At 49.0% G+C, this 23,638-nt stretch overlaps 1 protein-coding gene across 4 annotated transcripts in view; it reads right to left on the minus strand.

The window, feature by feature from the left end:
- The window catches only part of homer2 (homer scaffold protein 2), a 196,544-nt gene that overhangs the window by 14,403 nt on the left and 158,503 nt on the right, over nucleotides 1–23,638 (minus strand). For all 4 annotated transcript variants that reach the window (XM_072470296.1, XM_072470293.1, XM_072470294.1 and 1 more), the window contains 2 exons: nucleotides 16,531–16,670; nucleotides 7,064–7,220 (listed from right to left, as the gene is read on the minus strand). In XM_072470296.1, coding sequence (XP_072326397.1) covers nucleotides 7,064–7,220; nucleotides 16,531–16,670 — 297 coding nt within the window. The remainder of the gene's footprint in view (nucleotides 1–7,063; nucleotides 7,221–16,530; nucleotides 16,671–23,638) is intronic.

The following is a 23,638-nucleotide window of genomic DNA, read 5'->3' on the forward strand; positions in this document are numbered from 1 at the left end:
ATTCTGCAATTTGCTTCCGGCACTTTGCATGGTCTACGGAGCTCTGCCTTTGTTCCGTCGTGGAAGTGTGGAGTGCTCGTAGGGCTGCTTTTAAATCATTGCACTGTTTCTGCAATTTCTCAACTTGCTGTTCTGTTTCTTAACTTACCAAGACCGCAAGTTGCGTGTCCTGGTAGGCCTTATCGTATTGTGTCTGAAAACTGTTCAAATGCGCGAGACAAGACTCATGTGCCCTCTTGGCATCATCCACCTCTCTGTCCCTTGCTGCTAACTGCTCTTTTAAATCACTATTCTCCTTCTCTACCTCACTACTCCTGTCTCTCTCCTCCATCTCTCTACGAAACATCCTAACGACCTCCTCTGCGCCTCGCAATTGTGCCAAACAGGACACGATTGCCATCGGCTTGCGAGCTTTCCCTAAGCTCTTCTTGTGGATCTCTGACAGGTTCTCCCACCAAGTATGTCCTATACTCCCGGGTCCTGTTACCTCATTATTGCAGAATTCACTCCAAAGGGGCCATCCTTTCCCTTTGAGATATTTACTGACCTCATCTTCCCAGACGGGACACTGTCCCACTCTACTGCTGGTCGCTGCGACCTCAAATTCCTGGGGGTTCATAAGGAGTTCCATTGCCTTCACTGCCATTTTCTCTATCTAGGATCTCTGCTGAATTTGGAACAGGGAGTGATAAAGCTGTGATGTAAACACGGGTACGGTTTACGCTCATTTCCGGCCTACAAAACTCCCGACAGTTTTACGCAACAAAATCTCTCAGGTTTACCTTATATCCCTGTTAGTACGCATGCAGTAACACACTTCCGAATATCAGAGGTTTGATCAGTACTGTTCTTACGCTTGTGGTTTTTCTGTTTCCAATTGGATTCTCAATTCAAAATGGGTTCTCTTGGACTGGTTAGGCCACTTCTAAGTCGAGTCCCAGCGGAGTTGCCAGTAAATGTTGCTAATGTTTGGTTGGCTCTTAATTTGGCTCTGTTTAATTACGTTTGCTCAAGAGTCGCCAGATATCTTTCGACACCACCACAAGGTTCAGAACCAAATACTGATCAATGACTCGATACACCAGTTAGTAAGTTCAAAAGCAATGCTCATTTATTTACACACAGTCAAATCTACTCATGCATAAACTCTACAAACTAAACTACCACTATTACTAAAGCCTATACTTAGCTTCGGGTGCCCACCTCAGTCAGAGGAACAATGGCCATTGCTCGGTTCTGAGGCTGCTGGGTTGAGCTGTTTACAGAGTAGCAACTAGGAGCGTCTATCTCGTAGCGTGCGTTGACTTGGAGCTTACTTGGTCTGATGCAGCTGCTAGGCTGGTCTCTCTCTTCACTGAGAGCCAAAGCCCAAGGAGGGCGTTCTCCCTTGGGGAATACCTTTTATACTGAAAAGGGCTTTGTGCTCTTTTGGGCGGGCCTTGAACTTGGCCTCAACTAATTGGGTCTTTCCCAATCATCTGCATCGATTTTCCTCCAATAGAGGGGTGGTTCCCTGATCGCTGGGCGTGTCCTGGTGACTGTCAGTCTGCTTTGTCTCAGCTTCTTCTGACGCCGGGGAGTCTGTCCTAACATTGTGTATCTAAATGTTTCCCTTTGGTCCCCGGAGATGGCTCATTAGTATGTAGATTGTTTGGTAGTTTCTGTCCTGTCTGAGAGTTTAAGGCTCTAATCAACAGACGGAGCTTGCACCTGCTTGTTTCTTAGCAATGTCCAATTTTCTCTGCATTCTTTGCGGGTGTCCATTTTGTAATCGGGACGTGGCCATCCCGGATGGCTACAATTTCCACAGGTTCACCACCCTCCGAGTGAAGAGATTTCTCCTCATCTCAGTCCTAAATGACCCGAGGCTCTGACCCCTTGACCCCGCCCCCCCCAGCCAGAGGAAACTACATCCCCAAATCCAGTCTGCGCAGCCCTGTCAGAATTTTATGTTTCATTTAGATTCCCTCTCATTCTTCTAAACTCCAGTAAATACAGGCCCAGTCTCTCCTCGTACGACAATCCTGCCATCCCAGGAATCAGTCTGGTGAACCTTCGCTGCACTCCCCCCATGGCAAGTATATTCTTTCTTTGATAAGGAGGTAAAACTGCTCACACTACTCCAGGTGTGGTCTCACCAAGGCCCTGTACAGCTGCTCCTGTACTCAAATCCTCTTTCAAAAAAGCCAGCATACCAGTTGCCTTCCTAACTGCTTACTGTACCTGCTTGTTTGCTTTCAGTGACTGGTGACCAATCTCCACTATTTAAATAATACTCTGTCATTGTGTTTCTCCGTCCGAAGTGGATAACGTCATGTTAATCCATGTCATGCATCTGCCTTGTATTTTCCCACTCACTCGACTTGGCTAAATTGCCTTGATGCTTCTTAGCATCCTCCTCAGCACTCACATTCCCACCTAGTTTTGTGTCATCAGCAAATTTGAAAATATTACATTTGGTCCCCTCATCCAAATCATTGATGTGTATTGTGAATAGTTGGGGCCCAATCACTGATCCCTGTGGGACCACACTAGTCACCGCCTTTCCTGTCTGCTAACCACCAATTCTCAATCCATACCCATATATTACCCCCAATCCCATGCGCTTTAATTTAGCACACTAACCTCTTATGTGGAAGTTTATCAAAAGCTTTCTGAAAATCCAGATACACCACATCCACTGGTTCACCCATATCTATTCTACTAGTTCCTCAAAAAACTCCAGTAGGTTTGTGAAACATTTTTTTAAAATTTAGAGTACCCAATTATTTTTTTTTCCAATTAAGGGGCAATTTAGCATGGCCAATCCACCTACCCTGCACATCTTTGGGTTATAGAACATAGAACGATACAGCGCAGTACAGGCCCTTCGGCCCACGATGTTGCACCAAAACAAAAGCCATCTAACCTACACTATGCCATTATCATCCATATGTTTATCCAATAATCTTTTAAATGCCCTCAATGTTGGCGAGTTCACTACTGTAGCAGGTAGGGCATTCCACGGCCTCACTACACTTTGCGTAAAGAACCTACCTCTGACCTCTGTCCTATATCTATTACCCCTCAGTTTAAAGCTATGTCCCCTCGTGCCAGCCATTTCCATCCGCGGGAGAAGGCTCTCACTGTCCACCCTATCCAATCCCCTGATCATTTTGTATGCCTCTATTAAGTCTCCTCTTAACCTTCTTCTCTCCAACGAAAACAACCTCAAGTCCATCAGCCTTTCCTCATAACATTTTCCCTCCATACCAGGCAACATCCTGGTAAATCTCCTCTGCACCCGCTCCAAAGCCTCCACGTCCTTCCTATAATGCGGTGACCAGAACTGTACGCAATACTCCAAATGCGGCCGTACCAGAGTTCTGTACAGCTGCAACATGACCTCCTGACTCCGGAACTCAATCCCTCTACCAATAAAGGCCAACACTCCATAGGCCTTCTTCACAACCCTATCAACCTGGGTGGCAACTTTCAGGGATCTATGTACATGGACACCTAGATCCCTCTGCTCATCCACACTGCCAAGAACTTTACCATTAGCCAAATATTCCGCATTCCTGTTATTCCTTCCAAAGTGAATCACCTCACACTTCTCTACATTAAACTCCATTTGCCACCTCTCAGCCCAGCTCTGCAGCTTATCTATATCCCTCTGTAACGCTACATCCTTCCACACTATCGACAACACCACTGACTTTAGTATCGTCTGCAAATTTACTCACCCACCCTTCTGCGCCTTCCTCTAGGTCATTGATAAAAATGACAAACAGCAACGACCCCAGAACAGATCCTTGTGGTACTCCACTTGTAACTGAACTCCATTCTGAACATTTCCCATCAACCACCACCCTCTGTCTTCTTTCAGCTAGCCAATTTCTGATCCACATCTCTAAATCACCCTCAATCCCCAGCCTCCGTATTTTCTGCAATAGCCTACCGCGGGGAACCTTATCAAACGCTTTGCTGAAATCCATATACACCACATCAACTGCTCTACCCTTGTCTACCTGTTCAGTCACCTTCTCAAAGAACTCAATAAGGTTTGTGAGGCATGACCTACCCTTCACAAAGCCATGCTGACTATCCCTGATCATATTATTCCTATCTAGATGATTATAAATCTTGTCTCTTATAATCCCCTCCAAGACTTTACCCACTACAGACGTGAGGCTCACCGGTCTATAGTTGCCAGGATTGTCTCTGCTCCCCTTTTTGAACAAAGGGACCACATTTGCTATCCTCCAGTCCTCTGGCACTATTCCTGTAGCCAATGATGACATAAAAATCAAAGCCAAAGGTCCAGCAATCTCTTCCCTGGCCTCCCAGAGAATTCTAGAATAAATCCCATCAGGACCCGGGGACTTATCTATTTTCAGCCTATCCAGAATTGCCAACAGCTCTTCCCTACGTACCTCAATGCCATCTATTCTATTAGCCTGGGTCTCAGCATTCTCCTCCACAACATTATCTTTTTCCTGAGTGAATACTGACGAAAAATAATCATTTAGTATCTCGCCTATCTCTTCAGACTCCATACACAACTTGAAAATTTTTATAACAGTAACATAAACAATGACATCAACATGGTAAAATAAACATTTCCCCCCAGCCCAATCTTCACGCACCTCAACCACACAACAACAATCCCCCCCACCCCGCCCCGGAATACTGCATCTGCTGACATTTTAATTTTCCCCGAGAAAGTCGATGAACGGCTGCCACCTCCGGGTGAACCCTAACATTGACCCCCTCAAGGCAAACTTTATTTTCTCCAGCCTGAGAAACCCAGCCATGTCGCTAACCCAGGTATCTACACTCGGGGGCTTCGAGTCCCTCCACATTAACAAGATCCGTCTCCGGGCTACCAGGGAGGCAAAGGCCAAGACGTCAGCCTCTTTCGCCCTCTGAACTCCCGGCTCTTCCAACACTCCAAAGATCGCTACCTCCGGACTCGGCACCACCCGTGTTTTTAGCACCGTGGATATTGCCTTGGTGAAACCCTCTACGCTTCAGGCATGCCCAAAACATGTGGACATGATTTGCTGGGCTTCACGTGCACCTCGCACACCTGTCCTCTACCCCAAAAAACTTGCTCATCCTAGCCACTGTCATGTGTGCCCGGTGGACTACCTTAAATTGTATCAGGCTAAGCTGGCGCATGATGAGGCAGTATTAACCCTGCTTAGGGCACCTGTCATAGACCCTCCCACCTGCCCTTCAGCTCCTCCACCGGAGTTTCCTCCGTCTCCGAAAGCTCCTGGTACCTTCCCCTCTCCCACCCAGGTACCGGAAACTACTCTATCCTGTATCTCCCGTGGCAGCAGCGGAAAGGCCGGCACCTGTTTACTCAGGAAGTCGCGCACCTGCAAATACCTAAAACCATTCCCTGCTGGCAATCAGGGGCTGGTTTAGCACACTGGGCTAAATTGCTTGATTTTAAAGCAGACCAAGGCAGGCCAGCAGCAGGGTTCAATTCCCGTACCAGCCTCCCCGAACAGGTGCTGGAACAGTAACTTCATTTGAAGCCTACTTGTGACAATAAGCCATTTTCATTTTCATTCATTTAAATTTATCCTCCAAAGCTGTCAAGCTGGGGAAGCTCCCGTCGATAAATAGATCCCCCATCCTTCTAATTCCTGCCCTCTAAGTTTCCTGTTAACACATCCCTTGTAATAGACTCTCGTATTTTCCCAACTGCTGATGTCGGGCTAACTGGTCTGTCATTCTTGTTTTCTCAATCCTTTTGTTAAATAGCAGGGTTATATTTACTACCCTCCAATCTGCTGGGACTGATCCAGAATCTACAGAAGTTTGGAAAATTACAACCAACGCATCCATTATTTCCACGCCCCCTCCTTTATTATCCTGGGATTTAGATCATCAGCCCCTGGAGATATAACGGCTTTCAGTCCCGTTAATTTCTGCAGCATGATTTTCTCAGTAATACTAATTTTGTTCAATTGCTCCTTTTGTACTCTGCTGCAATGGTTCCCTCAGGCAGGCTGAGAGGCAGTGAGGGCTGCGGGATCTCCCTAACTCAGGGCACTGAGGCCAATCGGTAATGTCTCCACGAGTTGAGTCTGTATAGGTCGCTGATCTGTGATGTTGAACTAATGACTCAACTAGAATCAATCTTCAACCCGTACACCCCGATGTGACACAGCGACGGTACACCCCATTGTGACACAGCGACGGTACACCCCATTGTGACACAGCGATGGTACACCCCATTGTGACACAGCGATGGTACACCCCATTGTGACAGTGACGGTACACCCCATTGTGACACAGTGACGGTACACCCCATTGTGACACAGCGACGGTACACCCCGATGTGACACAGTGACGGTACACCCCGATGTGACACAGCGATGGTACACCCCATTGTGACACAGCGATGGTACACCCCATTGTGACAGTGACGGTACACCCCATTGTGACACAGTGACGGTACACCCCATTGTGACACAGTGACGGTACACCCCGATGTGACACAGTGACGGTACACCCCGATGTGACACAGCGATGGTACACCCCGATGTGACACAGCGACGGTACACCCCGATGTGACACAGCGATGGTACACCCCATTGTGACTCAGCGATGGTACACCCCGATGTGACACAGCGACGGTACACCCCGATGTGACACAGCGATGGTACACCCCGATGTGACACAGCGATGGTACACCCCATTGTGACACAGCGACGGTACACCCCGATGTGACACAGCGACGGTACACCCCATTGTGACACAGCGATGGTACACCCCATTGTGACACAGCGACGGTACACCCCATTGTGACAGTGACGGTACACCCCATTGTGACACAGCGATGGTACACCCCGATGTGACAGCGCGCCGGTACACCCCGATGTGACACAGCAATGGTACACCCCATTGTGACACAGTGACAGTACATCCCGTTGTGACACAGCGACGCTACACCCCGATGTGACACAGCGACGGTACACCCCGTTGTGACACAGCGATGGTACACCCCGATGTGACACAGCGATGGTACACCCCGATGTGACACAGCGACGGTATCATCACTAACCTTCTCTTGCAGTCGATCTCCTTCTTCCTTACAATCCAACAGTTGTTTTTTCCAGTGTTCCACATTATTTGTTGACTCCTGTAATGCAATGCTCAGTCGAGCGTTGTTCTCTCCCAAAGTCTGGAGTTCTTGCTCCCATTTCTTGGCAGCAGTGGGTCTATATTGAGAAACATATGTCACAGCCTCGTACCTGCAAACCCACATCTGCTCATTCCCTGCAACCTCCATAATTGTTACCTGTACACTTGAGACTCAGCCTGTGAGCTTCAAATGTGTTTGAAAGAACAAACAAAGGAAATGCCATTGTTTTATATAAACCCATGGCTTCATTTCTGAACTCCTTTCAAATCAGCTCTCTGCCCAACCTTCTGCCCCGTTTCAGAGTGAGGAAAGGAAACAGCAAGCCTGCTGTAGATTATATTCTCTCTATTCTGTACCAGTGCCCCTGGTGTGGTAACACCAGCTGATGCCCAATGAGACTGTCCGTAGCGTCAGATCACCAGGTGGTGGGGAATAGGGCCTGCACAATCGGAACGGAATTGGCTATCTAACAGGAGAGAGTCTGAGAGTTCCTGCGTGACCAATCAGGGCCTGGTGGCGAGAATGGGCAAGCTGGACAATTGATGTGGAAGTGCAAGTTGTGGGACAAAGGTCAGAGACGGAGTAAGGAGCCTGCAGCTGTTTCCATTCACTGCGGTCTTTCAGTACAAGACATTCAACAGCATTGATCCTAAGGTGCTGAATTCTCAACTTGGCCAGTCTGAGTAGACACAAAGCAGGGTGTTTGTCAACAAGGCAGGAGCAGGACTTCCGGGTGCGGCGATGACCAGCTGAGTCGCACGTTTCGGCAGCTCCCTGTGAAACGGACTTTTGGGCTCTTGATAGGAGCCCCAACGGCAATTTTGACGGCTAAAAACACTGTGCGGTAAACCAGAAGGGAATCCCCCCTGGATACGGATGGAAAAAGGAGGAGAAAGTGGCCAGATTGCAGTGGATCCTTTAGAACAGCGGCAAGGAAGGCAAGCAAAAACCAAGATGGCGTCGGAAGGTGGCAGTTTAACATGGGGCCCTGAACAACAAGAGTTCTTGAAATGCTGTGTGGAAGAGATCAAAAAGGAAATGAAGAAAGAGCTGTTGGCCCCGATACATACAGGCGATCGGAGGGCTAAAGGAGGAACAAAAGACCCAGGAGCGGGAGCTTCGGGTCGTGAAGGCAAAGGCAGCCGAGAATGAGGACGACATACAGGGCCTGGTGGTGAAGACGGAGACGCAGGAGGCACATCAGAAACGATGTGTGGAAAGGTTGGAGGCACTGGAGAACAACGCAAGGAGGAACAACCTGAGGATTCTTGGTCTTCCTGAACGTGTGGAGGGAGCGGACGTCGGGGCATATGTGAGCACGATGCTGCACTCGTTAATGGGAGCGGAGGCCCCGGCGGGTCCGTTGGAGGTGGAGGGAGCATACCAAGTGATGGCGCGAGGACCGAGAGCAGGAGAAATTCCCAGAGCCATAGTGGTGAGATTCCTCCGTTTTAAGGATAGAGAAATGGTCCTTAGATGGGCAAAGAAAACTCGGAGCAGTAAATGGGAGAACGCGGTGATCCGCGTTTATCAAGACTGGAGTGCGGAGGTGGCGAGAAGGAGGGCGAGCTTTAATCGGGCCAAGGCGGTGCTTCATAAAAAGAAGATAAAATTTGGAATGCTGCAACCGGCAAGACTGTGGGTCACATATCGAGGGAGGCACCACTACTTTGAGACGGCGGATGAAGCGTGGACTTTTATTGTGGAAGAAAAACTGGAATGAGCGGGTTATTAAAAAGAACGTTCGAACAAAGTGGTGGGGCGAATGTGGGGGGCAAAGAGGGGTTTTATGTACTAATCCTGCGATGTGGTAACTTTTCTCTCTCCCACAGGTGGTGATGGGGGGAGGAGGGGAGGTGGAGGAGATGGGGCGTTGGCCATTGGGGGCGGGGCCAAGGGAGAAGCGCGGGCTTGGTTCCCGCGCTATGATAATCATGGCGGGAATAGAGAAGCAGGAAGGAGGTGCGAGCCGAGGTCACGGGGGGAAACCGAGGTCAGCCAGAGTTTGCTGACTTCTGGGAGCAACATGGGGGGAGTAATTACGCTAGCGGGGGATCTAGCGGGGGGGTGGGAGGGGGGAATTACTGGGTTGCTGCTGCTGGGGAGAGGGGGGAGCTGGTATGGGAGAGGATGGGCGGGGGGGCACCGCCTGGGGGAGATACAGCTGCGTGGGAACCGGGTGAGGAGCTGGAAAAAGGTGATGGCTAAATCGACAAAGGGGGGGGGGTAGGAAGCCCCCCAACTCGGCTGATCACGTGGAACGTGAGAGGGCTGAACGGGCCGATAAAGAGGGCACGGGTACTCGCACACCTTAAGAAACTTAAGGCAGATGTGGTTATGTTACAGGAAACGCACCTGAAACTGATAGACCAGGTTAGGCTACGCAAAGGATGGGTGGGGCAGGTGTTCCATTCGGGGCTAGATGCGAAAAACAGGGGGGTGGCTATATTAGTGGGGAAGCGGGTAATGTTCGAGGCAAAGACTATAGTGGCGGATAACGGGGGCAGATACGTGATGGTGAGTGGCAAACTACAGGGGGAGACGGTGGTTTTGGTAAACGTATATGCCCCGAACTGGGATGATGCCAATTTTATGAGGCGGATGCTAGGACGCATTCCGGACCTAGAGATGGGAAAGCTGATAATGGGGGGAGATTTTAATACGGTGTTGGAACCAGGGCTGGATAGGTCGAAGTCCAGGACTGGAAGGAGGCCGGCAGCAGCCAAGGTACTTAAAGATTTTATGGAGCAGATGGGAGGTGTAGACCCGTGGAGATTTAGCAGACCTAGGAGTAAGGAGTTCTCGTTTTTCTCCTATGTCCATAAAGTCTACTCGCGAATAGACTTTTTTGTGCTGGGTAGGGCATTGATCCCGAAGGTGAGGGGAACGGAGTATACGGCTATAGCCATTTCGGATCACGCTCCACACTGGGTGGACTTGGAGATAGGGGAGGAAACAGGAGGGCGCCCACTCTGGAGAATGGACATGGGACTAATGGCAGATGAGGGTGTGTGTCTAAGGGTGAGGGGGTGCATTGAAAAGTACTTGGAACTCAATGATAATGGGGAGGTCCAGGTGGGAGTGGTCTGGGAGGCGTTGAAGGCGGTGGTTAGAGGGGAGCTGATATCAATAAGGGCACATAAAGGGAAGCAGGAGAGTAAGGAACGGGAGCGGTTGCTGCAAGAACTTTTGAGGGTGGACAGACAATATGCGGAAGCACCGGAGGAGGGTCTGTACAGGGAAAGGCAAAGGCTACATGTAGAATTTGACTTGCTGACTACAGGCACTGCAGAGGCACAATGGAGGAAGGCACAGGGTGTACAGTACGAATATGGGGAGAAGGCGAGCAGGTTGCTGGCACACCAATTGAGGAAAAGGGGAGCAGCGAGGGAAATAGGGGGAGTGAGGGATGAGGAAGGAGAGATGGAGCGGGGAGCGGAGAGAGTGAATGGAGTGTTCAAGACATTTTATAAAAAATTATATGAAGCTCAACCCCCGGATGGGAGGGAGAGAATGATGGGCTTCTTGGATCGGCTGGAATTTCCCAAGGTGGAAGAGCAGGAAAGGGTGGGACTGGGAGCACAGATCGAGGTAGAAGAAGTGGTGAAAGGAATTAGGAGCATGCAGGCAGGAAAGGCCCCGGGACTGGATGGATTCCCAGTCGAATTCTATAGAAAATATGTGGACTTGCTCGCCCCGGTACTGACGAGGACCTTTAATGAGGCAAAGGAAAGGGGACAACTGCCCCCGACTATGTCTGAAGCAACGATATCGCTTCTCTTAAAGAAGGAAAAGGACCCGCTACAATGCGGGTCCTATAGACCTATTTCCCTCCTAAATGTAGATGCCAAGGTCCTGGCCAAGGTAATGGCAATGAGAATAGAGGAATATGTCCCGGGGGTGGTCCACGAGGACCAAACTGGGTTTGTGAAGGGGAGACAACTGAACACGAATATACGGAGGTTGTTAGGGGTAATGATGATGGCCCCACCAGAGGGAGAAACGGAGATAGTAGTGGCGATGGATGCCGAGAAAGCATTTGATAGAGTGGAGTGGGATTATTTGTGGGAGGTGTTGAGGAGATTTGGTTTTGGAGAGGGGTATGTTAGATGGGTGCAGCTGTTGTATAGGGCCCCAGTGGCGAGCGTGGTCACGAATGGACGGGGATCTGCATATTTTCGGCTCCATAGAGGGACAAGGCAGGGATGCCCTCTGTCCCCATTATTGTTTGCACTGGCGATTGAGCCCCTGGCGATAGCGTTGAGGGGTTCCAAGAAGTGGAGGGGAGTACTTAGGGGAGGAGAAGAACACCGGGTATCTTTGTATGCGGACGATTTGCTACTATACGTGGCGGACCCGGCGGAGGGGATGCCAGAAATAATGCGGATACTTGGGGAGTTTGGGGATTTTTCAGGGTATAAATTGAACATGGGGAAAAGTGAGTTTGTGGTGCATCCAGGGGGGCAGAGTAGAGAAATAGAGGACCTACCGTTGAGGAAGGTAACAAGGGACTTTCATTACCTGGGGATCCAGATAGCTAAGAATTGGGGCACATTGCATAGGTTAAATTTAACGCGGTTGGTGGAACAGATGGAGGAGGATTTCAAGAGATGGGATATGGTATCCCTGTCACTGGCAGGGAGGGTGCAGGCGGTTAAGATGGTGGTCCTCCCGAGATTCCTCTTTGTGTTTCAGTGCCTCCCGGTGGTGATCACGAAGGCTTTTTTTAAAAGGATTGAAAACAGCATCATGGGTTTTGTGTGGGCCGGGAAGACCCCGAGAGTGAGGAAGGGATTCTTACAGCGTAGCAGGGATAGGGGGGGCTGGCACTACCGAGCCTAAGTGAGTATTATTGGGCCGCTAATATTTCAATGGTGAGTAAGTGGATGGGAGAGGAGGAGGGAGCGGCATGGAAGAGATTAGAGAGGGCGTCCTGTAGGGGGACTAGCCTACAGGCTATGGTGACAGCCCCATTGCCGTTCTCACCGAGGGACTACACCACAAGCCCGGTGGTGGTGGCTACACTGAAGATTTGGGGACAGTGGAGACGGCATAGGGGAAAGACTGGAGACTTGGGGGGGTCCCCGATAAGAAACAATCATAGATTTGCCCCGGGGGGAATGGATGGGGGATATGGAATGTGGCAAAGAGCAGGAATAACGCAACTGAAAGATCTGTTTGTGGATGGGAAGTTCGCGAGTCTGGGAGCGCTGACCGAGAAATATGGGTTGCCCCAAGGGAATGCATTCAGGTATATGCAACTGAGGGCTTTTGCGAGGCAACAGGTGAGGGAATTCCCGCAGCTCCCGACACAAGAGGTGCAGGACAGAGTGATCTCAAAGACATGGGTGGGGGATGGTAAGGTGTCAGATATATATAGGGAAATGAGGGACGAAGGGGAGACTATGGTATATGAACTAAAAGGGAAATAGGAAGAAGAGCTGGGGGAGGAGATCGAGGAGGGGCTGTGGGCTGATGCCCTAAGCAGGGTAAACTCGTCGTCCTCGTGTGCCAGGCTAAGCCTGATTCAGTTTAAGGTATTACACAGGGCACATATGACTGGAGCACGGCTCAGTAAATTTTTTGGGGTGGAGGATAGGTGTGCGAGGTGCTCAAGAAGCCCAGCGAATCATACCCATATGTTTTGGTCATGCCCGGCACTACAGGGGTTTTGGATGGGGGTGATAAAGGTGCTTTCAAAAGTAGTAGGAGTCCGGGTCGAACCAAGCTGGGGGTTGGCTATATTTGGGGTTGCACAAGAGCCGGGAGTGCAGGAGGCGAGAGAGGCCGATGTTTTGGCCTTTGCGTCCCTAGTAGCCCGGCGCAGGATATTGCTAATGTGGAAAGAAGCCAAGCCCCCGGGGGTGGAGACCTGGATAAATGACATGGCGGGGTTTATAAAGCTAGAGCGGATTAAGTTCGTCCTAAGGGGGTCGGCTCAAGGGTTCACCAGGCGGTGGCAACCGTTCGTCGAATACCTCGCAGAAAGATAGACGGAATGGGAAAAAGAAGGCAGCAGCAGCAGCCCAGGATCGGGGGGGGGGGGGGGGGGGGGGGAGGAACCAGAAGGACTCTCAGGGTTGTTAATATATACTGTATAGTATGTATAGGCCGTTGCTACAGATAATTATATATTGGACTGTTAAATTATATTTTTGGAGAGTGTTACTTGTGACAAGGCAGTTGCCAATTAGGGCTAGTTTTCATTTTTGTTATTTATTATTTATTCATTTTTTGTTTGTAAAATAGGTCATTGTTATTTGTGTTGTTATAATATTGTGTAAAGGATGCACAATGTACTGTGTTGGTTGACCAAAAATTTTCAATAAAATATTTAATAAAAAAAAATTTTTTTAATTAAAAAAACAAGGCAGGAGCAGAGGAATTGGAAATGGTTCAGGTAACAAAAGATCCAACTAACTGAGGGTGGTATGGGCGATAATGAAAATCTTCTGAAATACAAGGCGAGTAGTTAATGATTCAGGGACAATTTGTGGGAAAACCTGAGGCAGAAAAAGCTGTTATTTTCACAAGAAATTAAAACTGGAACTGATGTAAGGTCATTGGCCCGAAAGGTGAACTCTCCGCGGATGCTGCCAGGCCTGCTGTGCCGTGACAGCATTTCTGTTTTTATTTCACATTTCCAGCATCTGCAGTATTCTACACATCCAATTTGCTGAGGTGATCGAGTACAAAAATATTGGTGAAAAATTTACAATGCTGTCGATGTTCTCGTCAGTTCACAACTGAAGCTGAGAATCGATCATTGAGGATAAATCAGCAGGCACATCACCTCTGAAAGCTGAGTGGGAACCAATCCTAGCACTTGGATTTACAAAAGGGAAAGCATGCTCGACAAATCTACTGGAATTCTTCGAGGATGTAACTAGCAGAGCTGAGGAGGGGGAACCTGTGGATGTGGTTTATTTGGACTTTCAGAAGGCTTTCGACAAAGTCCCACATTAGAGATGAGCGTGTAAAATTAAAGCGGATGGGATTGGGGGTGGCGCAGTATAATGTGGATAATGTGAGGTTATCCACTTTGATAGCAAAAACGAGAAGACAAACTATTATCTGGATGGCCATAAATTAGGAGAGGAGAATTTGCAACAAGACCTGGGTGTCCTCGTACGCCAGTCACTGAAGGTAAGCACGCAGGTGCAGCATGGGCAGTACGGCATGTGGCGCAGTGGTTAGCACTGCTGCCTCACGGTGCCAGGATCCAAGTTTCGATCCCGGCTCTGGGTCACTGTCCGTGTGGAGTTTGCACATTCTCCCCGTGTTTGCGTGGGTTCCACCCCCACAACCCAAAGATGTGCAGGGTAGGTGGATTGGCCGCGCTAAATTGCCCCTTAATTGGAAAAAAAACATAATTGGGTAATTGGGCTGTTTAGCACAGGGCTAAATCGCTGGCTTTGAAAGCAGACCAAGGCAGGCCAGCAGCACGGTTCGATTCCCGTAACAGCCTCCCCGAACAGGCGCCGGATTGTGGCGACTAGGGGCTTTTCACAGTAACTTAATTGAAGCCTACTTGTGACAATAAGCGATTTTCATTCATTCATTTCATTCTAAAAAAAATTTTAAATGTTTGACAAACCCAAAATGCAGGTACAGTAGGCGGTAAAGAAGGCTAATGGTATGTTGGCCTTCGTCGTGAGAGGATTCGAGTACAGAAGCAGGGATGTGTTGCTGCAATTGTACAGGGCCTTGGTGAGGCCACACCTGGAGGATTGTGGGCAGTTTTGGTCTCCTTCTCTGAGGAAGGATGTTCTTGCTCTCGAGGGAGCGCAGCAAAGGTTTACCAGGCTGATTGGACAGACGGATGAGGACAGATTGAATCGGATTGGATTATATTCGCTGGAGTTCAGAAGAATGAGGGGGGATCTCATAGAAACCCACAAAGTTCTAACAGGACTGGACAGGGTAAATGCAGGAAGGATGTTCCCGATGGTGGGTGTGTCCAGAACCAGGGGTCACAGTCTGAGGATGCGGGATGGACCATTTAGGACAGAGATGAGGAGAAATGTCTTCACCCAGAGAGTGGTGGGCCGGTGGAGTTCATTACCACAGGAAGTAGTTGAGTCCAAAACATTGTATGGTTTCAGGAAGCCGTTAGATATTGCTCTTGGGGCGAAGGGGATCGAAGGATATGGGGGACTGCAGGATTAGATATTGAGCTGGATGATCAGCCATGATCATACTGGATGGCGGAGCGGGCTTGAAGGGCCGAATGGCCTCCGCCTGCTCCTGATTCCCTCAGCAGCCACGACACCGGATTGATGAATTTTAAAAGCACAAGTGAAAACGGCCCATCGGAGGCAAAGCATCACGGAGCCTCGGAGAACTGGGTTGGGCCCGCTAACGACATGCAAACAGTGTTGACTGTACGTGCGTGCCGGAACGCATCGACGCCGATGTCAAGGTGACGGAGAATTAAGATTTGGCGTCAAATCGGCACCTGCTGCGATTTTGGTGTCGGGACCTATTCTCCGCCCAATGGCGCTTCACGATTTCAGCATCAGCCAACGGAGAATCGCGCCCTGTATGTTTTCAAGAATGAGTTAATAGCTGATGGGCGAACTGGATCAAAGGATATGGGGGGAAAGTGGGAACAGGTTACGGAGTTGGATCATCAGCCATGATCATGATGAATGGTGGAGTAGGTTCGAAGGGCCGAATGGCCTTCTCCATAGAATCCATACAGTGCAGGAGGTCGTCATTCAGCAAATTGAGTCTGCACCGACCCTCCGAAGGAGCACTCTACCCAGGCCCACACCGCTGCCCCATCCCCGAAACCCCACCTACTGATCAAGGCCAATCCCGTTCCAGCCTCCCCGAACAGACGGCGGAATGTGGTGACTAGGGGCTTTTCACAGTAACTTCATTTAAAGCCTACTTGTGACAAGAAGCGATTTTCATTTCATTTTCACCTAACCTGCACATCTTTGGACTGTGGGAGGAAACCGGAGCGCCCACGGGGAGAACGTGCAGACTCCGCACAGACAGTGACCCAGCAGGGAATCGAACCTGGGACCCTGGTGCTGTGAAGCAACTGTGCTAACCACTATGCGACCGTGCTGCCCTGTGCCTGTGATCCCTAAAGCAGAGGATTAGTGATCTACACAGAAACATACAAAATAGGAGCAGGAGGAGGCCATTTGGCCCTTCGAGCCTGCTCTGTCATTCAATATGATCATGGCTGATCATCAAGTTCAATGCCCTGACCCTACCTCCATACCCAGATCTACCCAGAATAGACCATGTAACCTTCACCGTCAGAGTCTCTGCCCAGCCAAATCATCCTTCTGGAAGTTCCAGTGCTGTCCTGTGCTACAGATACTCCGGGGATTGGCTAATCTCCCGGTTTATGGAGGGATTGTTCTCACCCGTGAGTCGAGATTAGTTTGATCCGGTCATTCTCATTCTTTAGGAGGCTTTCAATGGGAGGAGGCCGAGTAGTTTTTTCATCATTGGTCCCATTCACACTTGATGCTTGTGGGGACGTCGGAATTTCATGGCTGGATTCCTGGAATAATTCGAACATCAGAAAGAGTGAGGAATTCAGAAAACAGATGGAGTCCTTTAACTTTGAGCCTTACAGAAAGTTACACAGAATTTACAACACAATTGATCCAACTACATGGTTCCTTGGCCTCGAATCCACCAGCCTCCCCCCAATCCTACAGCAAATCCTGGTTCCTTTCAAGCCCGCTTGATTGGCACTCCGTCCACAAACATTCTCTCGCTGCATCACAGACGCACAGTGGCAGCCGCATGTACCGCCTACAAGATGCACTGCAGCAACTCACCAAGGCTCCTTCGACAGCACCTTCCAAACTCATGATCTCTAATAGCAAGAAGGACAAGAGCAGCAGATACCTGGGAACCCCACCACCTGGAGGTTCCCCTCCAAGTCACTCACCACCCCTGACTTGGAAATATATCGCCGTTCCTTCACTGTCGCTAGGTCAAAATACTGGAGCTCCCTCCCTAACAGCACAGTGGGTGTACCTACACCACAGAGAGTGCTGACTGAGAGCTGGGTTACAGAGGAGAAAGGACCAATCAGCAGATTGAGAGCAGTGACAGCACCTGGTCCCAGAACTCTGCAGCCACTGTCCTCACTGTACACTCCAGTGGGAGTGGAGAGTGGGAGAAAACTGCTTTTACAGAATCTCTCGAAGTTTCTCTCTCTTTCTGCCTGGGTTAGTGTGAGACTGCCGCAGTAATGTTTTTTAAAGTCCTGGTTTAAAAGACAGATACTTTGGTTACAAGGGATAATTAAATTTGGGCTAATGGAATTTTGTTTATATGAAGAAGGCCCCCTGGGGAGTAGATAATTGGAGACATTGGCCTGGATTCTCCGCCGCCGGGGTGCTCCATTTTGCCGGCAGCCCGGGGCTTTCCCGACAGCGTGGGGCTGCCCCACGATGGGAAACCCCATTGACCAGCCGGGGAAACGGAGACCCCGACGGCCTGCTGAACCAGAAATCTGGCACAGCGGGACGAAGAAACCCGCCACGATGTTCAGTTTTGTAAGAAGATGTAGTTAATGGGACGAGCCAGGGATTGAATCAGTCAAGGGAGGTCATGTCTGACCAATCTGTTAGAGTTCTTTGAGGAGGTAATGAAGAAGTTAGACAAAGGAGAACCAGTGGACGTGATCTATTTAGATTTCCAGAAGGACTTTGACAAGGTGCCGCATAGGAGACTGTTAAATAAGTTAAGAGTCCATGGTGTTAAGGGTAAGATCCTGGCATGGATAGAGGATTGACTGACTGGCAGAAGGCAGAGAGTGGGGATAAAGGGGTCTTTTTCAGGATGGCAGCCGGTGACTAGTGGTGTGCCTCAGGGGTCGGTGCTGGGACCACAACTTTTCACAATATACATTAATGATCTGGAAGAAGGAACTGAAGGCACAGTTGCTAAGTTTGCAGATGATACAAAGATCTGTAGAGGGACAGGTAGTATTGAGGAAGCGGGCGGGCTGCAGAAGAACTTGGACAAGCTCGGAGAGTGGGCCTGGGTCGATGGTGGCTGGGTCTCTCGAGTTAATTCCTTTTTCACAACTCGGTAGTGCTTTACCTAAACTGAGTGGTTCGCTCGGCCATTACAGAGGGTCAACTACATCACTGAGGGTCTGGAGTCACATGTAGGTCAGTCCATTAAAGGACATGAGTGAACCAGGTGGGTTTTATAATCGACAATGATTTCATGGTCACTCTCGTCAAGACTAACTTTTTAATTGAGATTTATTAATTGAATGTTAATCACACCAGCTGTTGTGATGGGATTCAAACCCACAGACTCTTCAATATCGTCTGAAATGTCCGTCCATCAAGGTTAACTGGGGACTGGAAATAAACTTCAGCTTTTATCATTCACGGAAAACCAGTCGCTGCCTCTGCAAAGTGATGCCTCTGGGTTTGCAGTGTGGTGGCAGTTTGAAGAGTTTAATTCCTTTTTTGAATTTAAAAAAAAAGTAAATTTAGAATACCCAATTATTTTTTTCAATTAAGGGGCAATTTAGCGTGTCCAATCCACCTACCCCGCACACCTTTGGGTTGTGGGGGTGAAACCCACACAGACACAGGGAGAATGTGCAAACATTTTGGATCGTGTTTTCGGGATCCTTAAGGGGGAGGGGGAGCAGCCCCAAGTCGTGGTCCACATAGGCACCAACGACATAGGTAGGAAAAGGGATAGGGATGTAAGGCAGGAATTCAGGGAGCTAGGGTGGAATCGTAGAGCTAGAACAAACAGAGTTATTATCTCTGGGTTGTTACCCGTGCCACGTGATAGCGAGACGAGGAATAGGGAGAGAGAGGAGTTGAACTCGTGGCTACAGGGATGGTGCAGGAGGGAGGGTTTCAGATTTCTGGATAATTGGGGCTCATTCTGGGGTCGGTGGGATCTCTACAAATGGGATGGTCTACACCTGGACCAGAGGGGTACCAATATCCTGGGGGGGAAATTTGCTAATGCTCTTCGGGATGGTTTAAACTAGTTCAGCAGGGGCTTGGGAACCTGAATTGTAGCTCCAGTATACAGGAAGTTGAGAGTAGTGAGGTCATGAGTAAGGTTTCAAAGTTGCAGGAGTGTACCGGCAGGCAGGAAGGTGGTTTAAAGTGTGTCTTCTTCAATACCAGGAGCATCCGGAATAAGGTGGGTGAACTTGCAGCATGGGTTGGTACCTGGGACTTCGATGTTGTGGCCATTTCGGAGACATGGATAGAGCAGGGACAGGAATGGTTGTTGCAGGTGCCGGGGTTTAGATATTTCAGTAAGCTCAGGGAAGGTGGTAAAAGAGGGGGAGGGGTGGCATTGTTAGTCAAGGACAGTATTACGGTGACAGAAAGGACGTTTGATGAGGACTCGTCTACTGAGGTAGTATGGGCTGAGATTAGAAACAGGAAAGGAGAGGTCATCCTGTTAGGGGTTTTCTATAGGCCTCCGAAAAGTTCCAGAGATGTAGAGAAAAGGATTGCAAAGATGATTCTGGATAGGAGCAAAAGCAACAGGGTAGTTGTTATGGGGGACTATAACTTTCCAAATATTGATTGGAAACGCTATAGTTCGATTACTTTAGATGGGTCTGTTTTTGTCCAATGTGTGCAGGAGGGTTTCCTGGTACAGTATGTAGATAGGCCAACGAGAGGCGAGGCCATATTGGATTTGGTACTGTGTAATGAACCAGGACAGGTGTTAGATTTGGAAGTAGGTGAGCACTTTGGTGATAGTGACCACAATTCGATAAAGTTTACTTTAGTGATGGAAAGGGATAGGTATATACCACAGGGCAAGAGTTATATCTGGGGGAAAGGCAATTATGATGCGATGAGGCAAGACTTAGAATGCATCGGATGGAGAGGAAAACTGCAGGGGATGGGCACAATGGAAATGTGGAGCTTGTTCAAGGAACAGCTACTGCGTGTCCTTGATAAGTATGTACCTGTCAGGCAGGGAGGAAGTGGACGAGCGAGGGAACCGTGGTTTACTAAAGCAGTCGAAACACTTGTCAAGAGGAAGAAGAAGGCTTATGTAAAGATGAGACATGAAGGTTCAGTTAGGGCGCTCGGGAGTTACAAGTTAGCTAGGAAGGACCTAACGAGAGAGCTAAGGAGAGCCAGGAGGGGACATCAGAAATCTTTGGCAGGTAGGATCAAGGATAACCCTAAAGCTTTCTATAGATATGTCAGGAATAAACGAATGACTAGGGCAAGAGTAGGGCCAGTCAAGGACAGTAGTGGGAAGTTGTGCGTGGAGTCCGAGGAGATAGGAGAGGTGCTAAATTTATATCTTTCGTCACTATTCACACAGGAAAAAGACAATGTTGTCGAGAAGAATACTGACATTCAGGCTACTAGACTAGAAGGGCTTGAGGTTCATAAGGAGGAGGTGTTAGCAATTCTGGAAAGTGTGAAAATAGATAAGTCCCCTGGCCGGATGGGATTTATCCTAGGATTCTCTGGGAAGCTAGGGAGGAGATTGCTGAGCCTTTGGCTTTGATCTTTAAGTCATCTTTGTCTACAGGAATAGTGCCAGAAGACTGGAGGATAGCAAATGTTGTCCCCTTGTTCAAGAAGGGGAGTAGAGATAACCCCGGTAACTATAGACCAGAGGGCCTTACTTCTGTTGTGGGCAAAATCTTGGAAAGGTTTATAAGAGATAGGATGTATAATCATCTGGAAAGGAATAATTTGATTAGAGATAGTCAACATGGTTTTGTGAAGGGTAGGTCGTGCCTCACAAACCTTATTGAGTTCTTTGAGAAGGTGACCAAACAGGTGGATAAGGGTAAAGCAGTTGATGTGGTGTATATGGATTTCAGTAATGCGTTTGATAAGGTTCCCCACGGTAGGCTACTGCAGAAAATACGGAGGCATGGGATTGAGGGTGATTTAGCAGTTTGGATCAGAAATTGGCTAGCTGGAAGAAGACAAAGGGTGGTGGTTGATGGGAAATGTTCAGACTGGTGTCCAGTTACTAGTGGTGTACCACAAGGATTTGTTTTGGGGCCACTGCTGTTTGTCATTTTTATAAATGACCTGGAGGAGGGCGTAGAAGGATGGGTGAGTAAATTTGCAGATGACACTAAAGTCGGTGGAGTTGTCGACAGTGTGGAAGGATGTGGCAGGTTACAGAGGGACATAGATAAGCTGCAGAGCTGGGCTGAGAGGTGGCAAATGGAGTTTAATGTAGAGAAGTGTGAGGTGATTCACTTTGGAAGGAATAACAGGAATGCGGAATATTTGGCTAATGGTAAAGTTCTTGGAAGTGTGGATGAGCAGAGGGATCTAGGTGTCCATGTACATAGATCCCTGAAAGTTGCCACCCAGGTTGATAGGGTTGTGAAGAAGGCCTATGGACTGTTGGCTTTTATTGGTAGAGGGATTGAGTTCCGGAGTCAGGAGGTCATGTTGCAGCTGTACAGAACTCTGGTACGGCCGCATTTGGAGTATTGCGTACAGTTCTGGTCACCGCATTATAGGAAGGACGTGGAGGCTTTGGAGCGGGTGCAGAGGAGATTTACCAGGATGTTGCCTGGTATGGAGGGAAAATCTTATGAGGAAAGGCTGATGGACATGAGGTTGTTTTCGTTGGAGAGAAGAAGGTTAAGAGGAGACTTAATAGAGGCATACAAAATGATCAGGGGGTTAGATAGGGTGGACAGTGAGAGCCTTCTCCCGCGGATGGAAATGGCTGGCACGAGGGGACATAGCTTTAAACTGAGGGGTAATAGTTATTATTAAGGTTCATAAGGAGGAGGTGTTAGCGTTTGGAGTCGATTTCGGCGGGAGTGGAGCTGGCTGGTTAGTCAATTTCAGCGGGAGCATTGCGGAAGGAGGTTGCTGGGAGGTAAGTCAACCTTTAAAAGCACTTGTCTTTGCAGGGGCAGGCCAGTCGATTTCGGCGTGAGAACAACTGGTGAGTCAGTTTCAGCGGGAGCATTGCGGAAGTGGCTGCTGGGAGGTAAGTCTGTCCTTTAAAAGCACTTGTCTTTGCAGGGGCAGGCCAGTCGATTTCGGCGGCGTGAGAACAGCTGGCTGGTTAGTCAATTTCAGCAGGAGCTGAGAATTTTTCTTTTTTTTTTTAATTAGTTTTTTAGGCGGGAACAGGAAGTCGACCCGCGGACGTCTGGGAAGACCCTCACCAATAAATTCTGGTGGAGAGGAAACCCGAGACACTACACGTGTAGTGTCTCCCACCCGCCCTCCTCCTCTAACCTAATAATAAAACCCATTGGTCTGAGGTAAGTACCATATTTTATTATATTATTATTATTTTTTATAAAAATTTAATTTAGTTGTTAGCCAGATCTTGGTAGAAAGTTAGAGGAATGGCAGGGAAGGGAGTGCAATGTTCCTCCTGCAGGATGTTTGAGGTGAGGGATGCAGTTAGTGTCCCTGCTGATTTTACCTGCAGGAAGTGCTGCCATCTCCAGCTCCTCCAAGACCGAGTTAGGGAACTGGAGCTGGAGTTGGAAGAACTTCGGATCATTCGGGAGGCAGAAGGGGTCATAGATAGCAGCTTCAGGGAATTAGTTACACCAAAGATTGGAGATAGGTGGGTAACTGTAAGAGGGACTGGGAAAAAGCAGTCAGTGCAGGGATCCCCTGCGGTCGTTCCCCTGAGAAACAAGTATACCGCTTTGGATACTTGTGGGGGGGGGGACTTACCAGGGGTAAGCCATGGGGTACGGGCCTCTGGCACGGAGTCTGTCCCTGTTGCTCAGAAGGGAAGGGGGGAGAGGAGCAGAGCATTAGTAATTGGGGACTCTATAGTCAGGGGCACAGATAGGAGATTTTGTGGGAGCGTGAGAGACTCACGTTTGGTATGTTGCCTCCCAGGTGCAAGGGTACGTGATGTCTCGGATCGTGTTTTCCGGGTCCTTAGGGGGGAGGGGGAGCAGCCCCAAGTCGTGGTCCACATTGGCACTAACGACATAGGTAGGAAAGGGGACAAGGATGTCAGGCAGGCTTTCAGGGAGCTAGGATGGAAGCTCAGAACTAGAACAAACAGAGTTGTTATCTCTGGGTTGTTGCCCGTGCCACGTGATAGTGAGATGAGGAATAGGGAGAGAGAGCATTTAAACACGTGGCTACAGGGATGGTGCAGGCGGGAGGGATTCAGATTTCTGGATAACTGGGGCTCTTTCTGGGGAAGGTGGGACCTCTACAGACAGGATGGTCTACATCTGAACCTGAGGGTCACAAATATCCTGGGGGGGAGATTTGTTAGTGCTCTTTGGGGGGGTTTAAACTAATGCAGCAGGGGCATGGGAACCTGGATTGTAGTTTTAGGGTAAGGGAGAATGAGAGTATAGAGGTCAGGAGCACAGATTTGACGTCGCAGGAGGGGGCCAGTGTTCAGGTAGGTGGTTTGAAGTGTGTCTACTTCAATGCCAGGAGTATACGAAACAAGGTAGGGGAACTGGCAACATGGGTTGGTACCTGGGACTTCGATGTTGTGGCCATTTCGGAGACATGGATA

This window comes from Scyliorhinus torazame, chromosome 12 (genome assembly GCF_047496885.1).
Source record: "Scyliorhinus torazame isolate Kashiwa2021f chromosome 12, sScyTor2.1, whole genome shotgun sequence".
In the NCBI taxonomy this organism is placed as follows: Eukaryota; Metazoa; Chordata; class Chondrichthyes; order Carcharhiniformes; family Scyliorhinidae; genus Scyliorhinus; species Scyliorhinus torazame.